The sequence below is a fragment of the Poecilia latipinna genome, unplaced genomic scaffold (genome assembly GCF_001443285.1).
Source record: "Poecilia latipinna isolate Pla-1442-1.1 unplaced genomic scaffold, P_latipinna-1.0 Scaffold723, whole genome shotgun sequence".
NCBI classification, from domain to species: Eukaryota; Metazoa; Chordata; class Actinopteri; order Cyprinodontiformes; family Poeciliidae; genus Poecilia; species Poecilia latipinna.
The window spans coordinates 244,267-258,535 of NW_015113339.1; the positions used below are offsets into that span (position 1 = coordinate 244,267).

The 14,269-nt window shown below is 40.2% G+C and overlaps 1 protein-coding gene across 1 annotated transcript in view; it reads right to left on the reverse strand.

Annotated features, from left to right (window-relative positions):
* Positions 1-4,985: 4,985 nt before the first annotated feature.
* LOC106955272 (C2 calcium-dependent domain-containing protein 4C) overlaps positions 4,986-14,269 on the reverse strand; it is a 20,488-nt gene continuing 11,204 nt past the window's right edge. Inside the window, exon 2 of the mRNA XM_015045366.1 lies at positions 4,986-13,233. Coding sequence (XP_014900852.1) covers positions 11,922-13,181 — 1,260 coding nt within the window. The 5' untranslated portion in view covers positions 13,182-13,233 and the 3' untranslated portion in view covers positions 4,986-11,921. The remainder of the gene's footprint in view (positions 13,234-14,269) is intronic.

The following is a 14,269-nucleotide window of genomic DNA, read 5'->3' on the forward strand; positions in this document are numbered from 1 at the left end:
CCTGTATTTTACTTTTAATGACCACTTCATGAACTTCACTGATCTTTTCAAAAACTTCAAGGCTGTTTTAGTAGATAAAAGAGGCAACATGAGTGTCCTTTATTGTTAAAATTTGTTCTTCAGAGATAATGCCAATGATGCAAGAGACCATAATACAACATTAACTCTCCAGCTCTGCAGCTTGATGGAAACACATTGCAAACATGTTGCAAAACATAATTTATTGATTTTCCTTCTGAATAATGTTCTGTTTTGTTTTTCTGCGCTATAAATCAAAGGTATCTGGAGAATCTGTAAACAGTCTTGCAGTGCAGATTTTTCACTGCTGAAGAAAATAGTCCCTTTTTTATATCCAACCCTGTAGATTACAAAAAATATATTTTGTTGCCTTATAAACCAACTACATTATTTTGCCAAAATTTCAAACATCAAAAATGGGATGTTGAGTGACATCCCATTTTTAATGCATAAAGTTTACTATAATGTTGAACCCCCATTTTTAATCTTTATCAGCTTCAGCTGTTTTGGCAAGATCTTTTTTTTTTTACCCTAATTCCATTAGTGCATTTGCGAGGTCAGACACTGGCGTTGGATGAGAGGGCAAGGCTCACAGTCTTTAGTCTAAATCTAATGCTGTCCTCTTGGCAACTACCAAATGCAGAGTGATAGACAGAAAAGAACATGTTGTGATTGTTGATAACACACATTTTCTGTTCTGGAGTCTAATAAACTCTTACATGCATTGCAGGTGATGGTGTAAGGTTTGGATGCAGAACGGTCATGGAAACTCATTCCAAGAAGCTTTCCACACTCTATTTATATGTATACAGTGTGTCACTAAGGAGACACTTTAAGGAAAGTAAAGGCTTGTAATAACAGACAATCAGCCAGCCGTACCGTGGGCTTTGTACCTGCTAACGGGCCAATCAAGTTGGACTTTCATGATAATCAGTACAACAATCATTGTGCCTGTGCTTTACAGTATAATTTTACAGCTTGACTCAAACAGTGGTGAGCTATTTAGGGCTTCCTTTGAGCACTTAGATGCAAGTAAGATGGCAGAAAATAAGACTGCTGAAGATCAAAGCACTGTAGAGATAGAGATAGAAGTGCTTTTAACTGCGGCTGTTGTATCAGATTGGTGAGGTGTTATTTTCAGCTCTCAGTAAATATGTTGTCCAATTGAAAAAATGATTTTTCAATGTCCAGTGGGTGATTCTGCTGCTGTAATATAAGTCACTTTAATTTTAAGGCATTTTACACATCCGTTGTCACCAGGAGTGACAATGAATATGGAGAAAACTCTGTTTTTCCTGGCTAGAAACATTAATGAGAGGTTAATATCAGTTCTGTTTCCTATGATTTAAAGCTCTGAAGTATAGACTTGTTGACTTGCGCTGTATAAGCAGTAGCATCCCCCACTGCCTTTTCCTTCATACTTTTCTAAAGAAGATCACTGATTCTGAGGAACGCCACTTGAAGTTGTCAGAAAATTGCTGTTAAGGCATAAACACTGCAGGCGGCCATTGGACTAAATTTAAATTTTAACAACATTGCTATCAACTCCCCCACAAGACACACACCCACACTCTCTTGTCTCATTCCTTCACTCTGAGAGCACTCCTCTATGTGGTTGCCATAGTAATCCGAAAGCCAATAACAGCCTTAAACCTTTCCCCTCTAAAGTCGGGAAAGCCGTGGATGGAAATTGCCCCAATCAAATTTGCCCCACAGAGTATCGGCTCTCTTTGATGATGCTGCGCCTCGTCCAGAATCGACTCCCTTCGCCCTCAGCCCTCTCGTGTTTCCGCCGTCTCTCCCTGACTCAGAGGAAGACAGCGGCATAAATCAATTTACAAGCTGTGTGAGACATTCGGCATCAGATGGAAATCAACAGTGGCAGATGGAGGATATTGGAAAACATTTTCTTCCCCCGCCAACTGCAGCGGCAGCATCTCCTGTGCAGCTGGCAAAGGAAACCTAATAGTATGTTTGCGTGTGCATTCGCTTCGAAGGTGATGAATTGGAGTCGGTGAGGATCCAGAGAGGATATGGAGTTGTGAATCTCGTGCTTGGCTTGCATTTTAACAATATCAAATCATGAACATTTTCATGTCAGCCAAAGTTTTTGGAGGTTGAATCAGCTGAGTGTGTTGGTAAATGAGGGACCAACAGGCTTCCACCTTGAATTTCCCTCAGGCAGATCAACACAAGATCGATGTGAGTTTGTTGTGAACTAATAACGAGATCAACTCTTTTGATTTTTCCAAAATAAAAATCTACCCTCTCATGATCTGAATATATTATATTGTAACTAAAATGGTGTAGCTTCACAGAAAGGTGATCTCACAAAGCCGTACAATCAATATTTTTGATTATTTTCTGCACTGGATTCAAACTGAATTTTACTAAGCAAGCCCATCAAGCAAACCAGATGGGAGCAATTTGCACCCATTGTATTATTGTGTTGGGTTGCAATTTGTCTATCGTTTGCCACAAACACAACAAATACAGAAGCAGCAGCCAAAAAGCATTCCTCAAAAGTTTGGAAGCAACAACTGGCTGGAGGGATGACGTTGGAACGGTGTTGCTAAAGCAATAAATGACACTCCAGATTGTATAACAGAGCAGGATGCTGCATCCTCCATTCAGACACTACAGGAAAGAAAATCAGACTGCAACTGTATAAATCTGTAGAAATGCCCCAAAATAAAATGCTAACCTGTAAATATTTCAGAATAAGTACCTGGACGTTGTTTTTGTTTCACTTAATAAATGAAATAGTGTCTTTTGTTTTGATTGGGTTGTTTTGTTTTGGGGTTTTTTCTTCTCCTAAATGACATTTACGTCTAGTTTTCAGGAGGTGGTGTTTTTACCCAGGCGGCTCTGAGCACTGAGAAAAGAAAGTGATTTGATCTGGTAGTAATTTGCATTAATATACTTGAAGTAGGTTGACTTACCTTAAAAGTGTGTAAGGGTTGAACTCTAGGTTAGGTTATTTTATTTATACCCATAGATAGAGTTGTTTTAAAGTGGCACAAAGCATACAATCCACGTACACACACACACACACACTAAAAAGCACAAACACAGATCAATATAACCAGAACCACTCGCATAAAATTAACATAAATAACATGTTGAAATAAAAACACGAATAAAGTCCATGAGATAAAATCCTTTAAGAACCAATGAGAGCATCAATATGCATAACGAGACTCTCAAAAGAATATGAAGGATTTATGCCACAAAGTCCATCACTGATAGACAAAGCCCTGAGACATGTCTGACTTTTAAATTTTAAAGACTTATTTAGAGTAACCCAAGAGTTTGAGAAACTCAAGCCTTCAAGCTTGGGACAAAGTAGCAGAGCCTCAATTAATAATGTTGTCTGGAAGGTGAAATTATTACTCTTTGAAGTTTCCCCTACATATTTTTCCAAGAGCATGAGGAGAAAGATTTATTCCTTCTGTTAATGGAGTAAATTCAGTGCCAATGAGCCGTTATCTGGGTGGTTTCTGCCTCATTTACATCTGCTAAAGACGCGGCTATTTTAAGACCGAAGCTCCAAACCTAATTAAGCTAAAACTATAGAAAAAGCAGCATTCCCACACCGATGAGTCAGGACTTCAGGTCCTGCATTTGAATCCCAACCTGGGCTCCGTTTGCATGGAGTTTGCCCTGTGCATGTATTTGTTTTTCCTCCAACAATCCAAAAACATGGCCGTTAAGGTATCTGACTCCCAAATTGTCCTTGTGAGTGAGAGTGTGTGTGTGTAAATCTAGCACAGCTTTTTCCCCCTTCTTAGCTTACAAAAATGCCTTTGAGATGGTCTTGAGTTCCTGCGTTTGGGACTGTTGGGTTACACGAGTCATTTCTAAAGCTTTGCATGCATCACACCTGTTAAAGCGCACAAACTTTATTTTACCAACGACGACGTACAGTAACCTCCTATTTACAAAATGAATCTAACTGTCAAATCTTTTATATAAGAAGTAAATCCAGCCAGTCATTCTTGGTTTATTTTAGCTGTGAATTTTGTAATGGACTGACTGTGAGGTTCACCAGGACATATAGGGCTTTAAATACAATACAACCTCGCCGGAGAGTCGTTAACTGAGTGCTGTTCTGTTCCCTGACTTTAAGACGACAGACATCTCCACGGCGGAAACACACGCCTCACTCCAAATGAAAAGATGTCAAAACAAACGAAGGGGAGCAGAATAGGACAGATGCTGGCATTATTAGGTCTGTTTGTGCTCATTACTTCTCGTTCCACCTCGTCTTCCACACAATTTGTCTCAAACATGGGCAGGTTTAAAACTAATTCCTCCCTGCGGCTGAAAAAAATATTGCGCACTGCTTGTTCCTGCCAATTACTGATAGTATGGCAGTGATTAGATATTTTTATGTTCCCATTTTATGTGTGCACATTTGATGCTATATTCCAGGTAATACCAAATGAGAACTAGATAAGGCCCAGCAACTCTGCTAGATTTTTTTTTTAAGTGGCAGGACGTCAAAAGAAAAAAAAAAAAAAAAAAAGCAGCATTCGACATGTAATTGGAAAGAGCAGGCAATGATGTATATTTCTGTCCATGAAAGATGGACAGAAATATACAATTTTAAACACTTCCAAGAACACAATGTTTGCATATTCAAATATTTCAACCACCTTGTTGTTTGTTAGAGAAAATTAGTGAACAAACAGCATCTTGAAGAGCAAGACCAACATGCAAAAAGACAACAGGGTGAGATTCAAACCCAGGACCTTCTGTGCAGCACTTTCTATTTATCATGCCAATAAATACAGTGAAATGTTTGAAAGTGAGAAAATATGAAAAAGGTCTGAGTGGAATAAACGTTTTACACAAAAAAACACCAGCAATGTGACCAACTTTAGAGCTGGTCTTCAAACACAGTAAGTGTTTGTCTCTTTCAAAAAACACAATAAAAACTTACAAGTCAACAACAACGTTACCAGTGATTGCAGTGACTTTTTATTGAAAGTATCTCCAACCCATTAACACACAGAGAGAGAACAGCTGTCAGTTGTCGTAACGTCACAGTGTGAACGTAATTAACCACAAAGATCAGAAACAGCACAGTAACTACTACACAACGTTTAAAAAAAAGTTAAGGATCAAGAGTCAAGTATAGGATTGGCACTTTTTCAGCTTCATCTGTCAGAGCAAACTTCTCAAGACAGGGGGGGGGGGGAAACATCACCACATTTACAGTTTCATTTAAAACAAAATCTCAACAAGCCAAAAGAAAACAAAATCACTGTCAGTAAAACACACATACATGGATATTGATGGGTTTCTTATTTAAACTGCCATCAGCAGAGCCTCTTTGCCCTTTGTCTAATTAGAAATCTGTTGAATGGACAGATTTGAGCCACAGCAGCAGGATGGCCATTAGGGAAAGTTAATGCTGATAATTCCTCTGTAGATTCAGGTTTGAGTTTAAAGCAGATGATTGTTTTCCAGTTTCCTTAATATTAAATTCTTTGGTGTTTAAAATGAGCAGAAAGTACAAATCAAACACCATCAAATAATTTAAAAAATGGAATAAAGTTGTAGAAGGGACTCAGACAGAAGAGCTGTGAACTCTGCTGACCGAGGGGAAACTGAGTGGAGAACTAACTCATGTGGTTCTGCAGGTTTATTTCAACTCCACCCTTCGACAACTTTATCAGTGGCTCGTGACTCAAACCCTCCGTGTTGCCTGAGAGTTTTCTGCATGTCAAACTTTTACCTCTGCTGCAGAACAATGTGGACACAATGTTCTTTTTGTTTCAAAACTCAGTGAGAAATGTAAAGCTGCAACTTTTGCTTTGCTTTCACCTTGTCTGATGTTCATCGAGACCTTGGAGCTAAATTGCTGTAAAAGGTAAAAAGTTGGCAGAAGATGATCCCATCAGTCTTTTACTTTCTTTAAAAAAGCTAAATAGGTGTTTGATATTGTAACTTAAATGTCTCTGCAATGCCAGAGAAGGGCCTTGTTTGGTGGTCATGTCAACATTTAAATCTGCGGTTTTAGTTACCTTTCTCAAAAACCTTCTGCTCCAAAAGAAGCCTGGACTCTTTCCTATAACCAGGCACCAATTTGTACTAGTCTGAGGATTTTAAGTTTTTTTCTATTATGTATTTTTTGTTGTTGTTGTTGTTGTTTGCTTTAAGGTATGTGGACTCCAGGCATTCACAGGGGTTTGGGACCACAGTCTATAAAAATTTTACGCTTATATTTGCCAGTTTCAGTCAAAACTGTCTTTCCAGTACCGCAAAAGCTAACATCTACAGTCCTCCTTCTTGGAAATAAGGAAAATGAATGGCAGTCCAGGATTCCAGGACTGGCTGCTTTGAAAACACCAGCCAATAGCGCATCAAGTAGCGTCATACCTTGGTATTTCAGTTTCCCAATCTGTATTTTTTACTGATATTGTAGAAAAAAAATTCCGTGAATATCTGTCAACATATGCGACCAACATGAGGTCACTGGTATTGAAATTGTGATTATTAAAGATCGTAATTTACAAATGTTTCACAGGAGTCAATTTGTTATCTCTCATTATCTCAGTATTATCATTCTACTCCCTAAAATGTGGCAGCTGAACTCCAAAATAAATGATTTGCTAACAAGTTGCACCTCAACCTGACCATAAGTAGAACCATCTGTTAAATAAAACTTTTATTACAGGGAGGAAATGATCTGTAACAACTGCATTCAGTAAAAAAAAATGGGTTTGAAACAAATTTTGTAAAACTTGACAAGGAAAATTAATTAACCTTGCAATGTTGGCCTCCATGTTTAAAGCCTCCACAATTAGAGTTTTGCTCCTCTTGTTTGAAGCTTTTGAACTATTGCTGTGGCTGTCAGTGTTTAAGAATGGCATGCTCTCTTGTCTTTCCCATTTTGAAGAGTGTCTTAATGAAACAGGCCCCTGTTTCAAGTAATTTTAACATTGCAAGAAATTAGAAAGTTACAAAATCCTGGTTAAAAGCAAATAAAAGGCTGATTAAATGAAGTGTACATTCAAAATGATGTAAGAGATCAATTATTTACTTACATATTACTTTCATTATTGGGTGAACACCCAAGTGAAAGTTTGGATTTTTCAACATATTTCTGTTTGACACAGTGCTGGTGCAATAAATGTTTTATCTATTTCAAGGCCTACACTTTCAATGCCTATAAAATAAAAGCTAAACTTTCATTTTTCTTTTAAAGTCGGGTTCAGGTGCAATGGGTCATTAATAGCAACAGTTTGTTCAGAAAACAGGGATTGAAATTAGCAGAGCACTACTGTACAGCTGTAAAAGAGAAAGACACTATCAAACAATCAGCAAATCACAGCTATCATGTGCATTACTATAACAATCACTCTTTGTGACTGAAGCAAAGTTTTACCTCAATGTACAAAAAGCACAATTTAAAAAAAAAATGCTAAAATTGAGCACAGCCACATCTGAGGAAGTTCAGCCATGCTAGAAGAAGCCTCAGAGATATAGTTTGGTTTTACCGGGAGCTTGAATCCAAAGTACAGCAAGACTACGAGCAGCTCAACACAAGAAGGCAGCAGAGATTACAACATTTCACCAAATCTACCCCATCAGAGAACGGCCAACAGCGTCACTGTAAGCGAAGTAATATAGAGCACATCAACAGGGGAGCTACAGGTGGGCGGCACACGCCGTGTGGAGGAAAAGTCTTTAACAGAAGCGTCACTCCTTTTCTCTCTCTCTCACTCGGAGCTGCTGCAATCATTTGCAATTCCTTCAGAAGCGCCACAGAAAAGGAGCGGGCTGCCGTTCACGTTTGTGTTGCTGCTCTCTGTGGCGCTTTGCTTTGCTGTCTGTGTTGTCTGTTTTCTCTCTCTCACCGACGGGCTCGTCAGCACTTGCTAGCTGGTGCATAATTAAGTCGTTCGACAAACGTTAACTCCTGTTTACAGCGAATAGATAAAATACAGTGCAAGTCCAACATACGGCAAGTTTCAAAAGCATTTTACAAAAAAAGAAAAAACTCCACTTTACAGATAGAAAGTGAACAACTCTGGACAAAATCATGCGGCTCAAACACACATCCAAACTTTCTCACCATCTCTCTCTCTCTCTCACACACACACACACACACACACACAGAGTAAGGCTTTAGGGTTTCAGAAAACTTTGAGCATGTCATGCAAACACCAGTAACATGTTGATACCATGCAGCCGGTAACGCACTGACGCCAATGCTCTAATCTCATATATTTAAAAAAGTAACACATTTACATGCACACTGCTAATACAGAGGCACTACAGCAAAAGACTGGTTGCATACGTCGATGGCTGACTTTGAAAAAATAAAAATAAAATTTACAGGGTTTAATGAGTTTAATGAACTTGTCTTTTGTCCTCCTGCCAACAACATCACTCCAAATGTGCTGAAGCAGCGTTCAAAGTTTTACCGAACATGTGCTAATTTAACAGGCTTGATTAAAGTGGAGAAAAATTGACCATTGAAGAGCGTTTAAGCTGATATGAGAGTCCAGTAAGGTATCAGCAGTCAGACTGATGATAGTCATGTGCCAATTTAGTGAGTGCCTGTTGCTCGGCTGCACAAGATTTAATCAGGTTGTTGCCCACACTGGGCAGCTGCAGCTGGAAAATCAATCATGAGGCTAAACAAGCTTCATCAAACAAATAGATATGTTGCATTTATTACTGCAAACACTAATCTGTTGTTTTTCCAAGACCTTCACCCACACCATATAAAATCCTAATCAGACCGTCCAGTGGTCTGTTTTGTTTTTCCGTGGAGATTGCCAGAAGCTGTTTGAATCCGAATAAAATAGTTTCTGATTCTAACGCTGGATTTGAACAAACCACTGGAGTTGCAGGACGGAGTTTAACTCAAGCGAAATCCTCCAAAGCAGCAAGATCATGATGCATCTTGCTGCTGATCCTATTGCTGTTTTATGCTCTCGCATAAATGCATCAGTTTGATATTTTTTTTCCTCTTCCTCCAAACTAGCCTTTATATTACTAGAGTGCACTTTACCTGAGTGGTAGTCTTTTTGTTTACCTTTTAAATGAGTATATATGCTTTAGGGTCAAATTGTGTCATCTGTCCCTGATACAACTTTGCAATATTTCAAACAATGGGATACATTTGTTCAGGGATGTTAATGGGCATAAATCCTCTCATGTTTCACTCAGAGAATTTTTATTTTTACAGGTAATTTCAGTAAAACTGAGAGGTTTTTGTTTTGTTTTTGTATTTCCAACCCTTAATCTCAAAAATGTCTCCTGATCCAGAAGAAATATGTGGTTGTGTATTTTTTATTTTATTTATCTTTTTCCAGGCATGTATCACCTCCTTTCTTTAAGGGTTAATGTGTGTTTATGTAAGGAAATATTGGTTAAAATAGTTATGTCATTACAATATTTAACTGTAGAAAAAAATTGAAGACAGTTTATTCTGAGCTATGGATGCAGCCTTTCAAGGGACACCAGTGAAAACTATATTTACACACAGTAATGTTTAGAGTTTTGAGCTAATCTGCTATCCAATATACAAAGGCTTAATAATATTGTTATTCCTCAAAACAGATTCAAGTTTAATCCAGGCTCTCAATGCATCTCTTTGTTTTCCTTTCACAGTCCTGTCCAGTTCTCCACTAACTCAGCATCAAAAGAGACACATTTATTGCAAAACCCTTCCAAATCTGCCCTAAAACATAATCTCAGAATATGACATGTGGTTTGACAACGACCTTATTTGAGGAAATTATGTTTACAACATAAACTTCTGATATGTCGGCATGTTTTTCAGCAGAAGCCTGGATATCAGGCATCCAGGCTTGATCTGTGGCTTGCAGAGATCTAGACAATAGATTTTACAATAGATCTGAAAAATCTATTGTCTTTTCATGACATTCCTGACCGCCTTGATGTTTGAATCTTCTACTTTATCTAGTTAAGTTATACCATAGATTTAGATTTTTTTTTATCATTTCTTTTCACAATGTTGAAAATCAGATAAATACGGTAACTCCACATTTATGAAATAATCTTGCATTAATTGATTTAGAATTACTGGTGCCAGCATTTTACTTCATATCTTTTTACATAGTGGATTTTCAGTTTGTCAAAATATATTCTAGTAAAACTTTGTTGGGAGCCTCCCAAGCAAGAGGTATTTTGTGATTTTAAACAGGCATCTCTATATTAGTGTATAATCACTTTTGGAGAGAAAACTAATTATTCTGAAGCGAGGGTTTTAAAGAAGACAGCTGAAAATGTTCCTCCCAAAGTACATTCTTCACCGTTCTTGGAAATGTGTGATTTCTAATCAGTAGATTTAAAGAAAGTCACAGAAAGTGAAACTACAGCAGATGTGGCGACAGGTTAAAAGAAGCTCTAACTTTGTAATGTATTGATATTGGACAAATTAGGTATGTTGAGGTAATGGATTTTAATATTGCTGAGTGAGATTTTAATCCCCCAAATATTTGTACTCCAGCTGACAGCTAACGAATGAAATTTGAAGCAGAAACCGAGTGCAGTAACAGGATGCTACATAAATTACCGTCTAAATGCAACACGGTTAAAAACAGGTCTGTTTTTGTTGCTTTAACCTTGGTCGGATCGGGTCTGCGAAAGCAAAACTGCGACGGTGCGATACTGGTGAAGAAGCAGGTCTTGGTTGTTGTGTAACATTTCTAATTTTGAGTGTTTTAATCAAGTTTAATCAGATCATAGCAGTCCTTTGCTTAATCACTCATATTGTAATTCCATTTTTGATGTGCATGTAAATGTGGGCACTCTTTTCGCTCCTTGCCTTCGCCGTGCACATCAAAGGATCATTTGCACATCAGGATCTAGGGCCACTTCAAAGCGCGCACTCCTTCACAAAAGCATCTCTGTGCCGGCAGATGGCGGAGCCGATGTAAAAAATCCTGCGCTGCCGCGGATTTCAGTCACACATTACAATAATAAAACCACAACGAGGACGTTGGCGCTGGAGGACAGGAGACGGCCTGACGCACAGGTGCTGTCCAACCTTTGAGCCAGGGGGGCCTGGCTCAGGACATTCAGCCGGGAGACGTGCTCAGAATGGAGAGCTTTCATCTGCCACATTCATCTGGTGCTGTTGGGTTCAGTTTGGTTCGGTGAGAATCCATTTTTAGGAGAAGAAGTGGATTAAATCCTCCATTCTTGTACACCAGGGAGCTTATGGTGAAATCTTTTCTTCTTCATAGATTAAAGTCAATGAGTGATGGAGAAAACAGTGCAAACACCAAAGAACAGCTTCAGTCAGAAGAGGTTCTGTGGGAAGGTTACAAGCGGTTAATAGCTTACCTGCAGTAAATAACTCTTGGCATCTTTATTTATTATAAATCCAAGTTTGTGGGTCCCAGAGCCTGAAGCTAAACAGCTGGTCTAACCAGGGCCAAGCAGGTTTCAGGTCAGAAGCAGCTTTGACAGAACCGGGTCAGCAGAGGACCGACAAAATGGTACCAGAACCTTAGAGCTTTTAACGTGATGGAAAAACAAGACAAATTAAGGAAATAGATCTTAGTTTTTTGTGTTTTTCTCTCTTCTTATGTTTCACACAGGAAGATCATTGCAGATGCGCTGGCTCCACTTCCTGTGTAAAATGTAAATAATCACAGATGACTGTAATTAAAATCAAGTTTTCATAAACCACAATGTTGTTTTTGAGATCTGATTTGTAGGAATCCACTTTGGTCGCTAATTTCAGACTAGCGACAGCTTCAGCCACGATGACCGACTGATCTGGATTTAAGCTAAAGTAAGATGCCTCGAGAGTCATCTACAGTACGTCACATGGTAACTGCTTGTAAACTTTATCAGAACTGCTCTTTGAAAATCCCAAGTTATCAGCTTAAACTCCATCTGCTGTGGTTTTAGAGCCCTGAGAGCAACTTTGCTAGTGGTACCTCCCTCTCTCCCAGCAGCGTGTCTCTCTTCAGGCTGGTGCCCTTGTTCACCACCTTGAACTTCACAGAAAGGTTCTTCACCTGAACAGAGCTGATGGAGTCAAAGAAGAAGTCCTCATTGAAGACCGGGTTGCGGCTGTTCTTGATGATGTTGCTCCTCTGCTTCTGCAGCTTGCCTGGGTTCAGGTACACAGACACGCAGCAGTTGATGCTTTTGATGTCGACGTGCTTGTCATACAGACTCTCAGCCACCAGGACCCGGATGAGCAGGCGTGACGTGCCGGAGTCGTAGTTGGCGCTGATCCTCACCGTGCCGCCCTTGTGCAGGTTGATGGTGTGCTCCCGCTGGAGGCCGTGGTCGGACGCCCCTCCGGCGCCGTGAAGGGACGGGATGCGGAGCCGCCGCTGGATGTTGGGGCTGGGTTCGGCCGAGCTGCATTCGTCTGTCGACAGGGAGCTGTGGCGAGCCAGCGTCCGCTTGGCTTTCGCCACTTTGGCCTGCGTCTCGTGCGTGAAGATCTTGAGGAGGGAGGCGGAGCGGGACAGCAACGGCGAGCTGAAGGGGGAGGACTCAGCGGAAGAGCAGGTGTCACTTTCTCCACCACTGAAGTACCGGTAGGGGTTTATGTGGGAGGTGTTGCAGTCAGCGGGGGTCAGATGGTTCCCTGTCTCACTGCCCTTCCCTGGAGTCTTCCTCTGGGTGTTTGGGGAAGTGATGGGACTGGTCAGCTCGCAGTGGAACAGGGACTCTTTGCGTCGAGTGTGGGGGCTCTCCTTCAGGGTCGCGAAGCCATAAGATGTCTGAGTCTTGGGAACGTATGGCAGAGACATCGCGGTCTGCGACTGGGGGTCTGCATTGGTGTCCCCAGCCACGACGTCATCCGCACTCTCTATCTGGATGATGTGGCGGTTCGCTGCTCTCAGCAGGTTCTTTGTATCTCCTGCGATCTTGGCCACCAGGCGAGGGCTCCTCGGATTGCTGATCTTCCTGGTGCTGCTGATGGTTTGCTCAGAAGTGGACGGCTGCAGCCCCTCTTTGGGCTTGATGCTCGGCACCTCGGGCTCTGGGGGGCAGCTGACCAGCTTTGGGGGGATGAAGAAGTCTGGGATCTTGTCGGGAGTGAGCACGTTGCTGTATGGTGCAGCGGCAGCCTTCCTGTCACCGTTGTCTCCTTGTCGCAGCACATTGGTCTCCACCGAGCCACGGATCTTATCCAGAACCCACATTTTCCCACCAGACGGAGGCAGGAGCAGGGGGGCGGGTTTCACTCAGGAGCCTCTGTAATTAATAACACACATTGAATGGAGAGAAGTGTAAATGAGAGAGGGGAGAAAAACACCTGAATGCTGAAGAGCTGAAACACCGTCTGCAATTAAACTCCCAAGTATTTGCTGAAACATGTCAATAAAGTCGTTTTCATTATGGGTATGAGTTATGAAAACCACAAATTTAGCTTCTCTTAAATTTGAATATTAGATATGGCCAATACAAAATATATTTTTAAGTAGAAACTGCCATGTTATAGTTACATAATGGCACAATAATGGACAAGATTATTGAGTTGACAGTTGTCCAGTCACTGAGCTCCTTCAAAAAGAGGTAAAAAAAAAACACAAATATAATTGACAAAAGAGTTGTTTCCAAGCATATTAATGAAAAATTAAAGGAATAAAAACTGTTTAAAGAACAGCAGAGCTTACACTATTTAAAAGAAAGAAAAATCAAATTTAGGACAACTCAGCATATTTCCACATGTACCAGTAACCCTGAATCAGTGTTACTTATTGCTCTGCATGACCCAAGAAAATCTGTGTGGTATTGTCAAAAATAACATGGGAGACACTAAACCCAACAATGCAGACATGATGAAGGTCTCCGTTAAAGCAAAGTGGGGTTATCAAACACCAGCCTGCCACATCAAATTGTTGCATTCAGCAGCAATTTGCAAACAATCAGCTATCAGCAAAAAAAAAAAAAGGAAACCCTTTAAAAGTCTAACATTTTTAGACAAACCCATGTTAAAATAAATAACCAAACAAATCAATCTGCAGAGCATAAGTTTAAACATTCTGGTATAAAAGATTATGAAAAAGCAATTATAAATCAGCACTTTCACATCTCTTCCTTGTTAAAATGGCTAAATCTGAGCAGGCACGTGCAGAGGGAGGGGCTGGGGGTGCTTGAGCACCTGCCCTTTTTGCTCCTTGCCCCAAAGTGCCCTTTTGGTCAAATTTTTTTTTTTTCTTTTTTTTTTTTGCTGATAGCTGATTGTTTGCAAATTGCTGCTGAATGCAACAATTTGATGTGGCAGGCT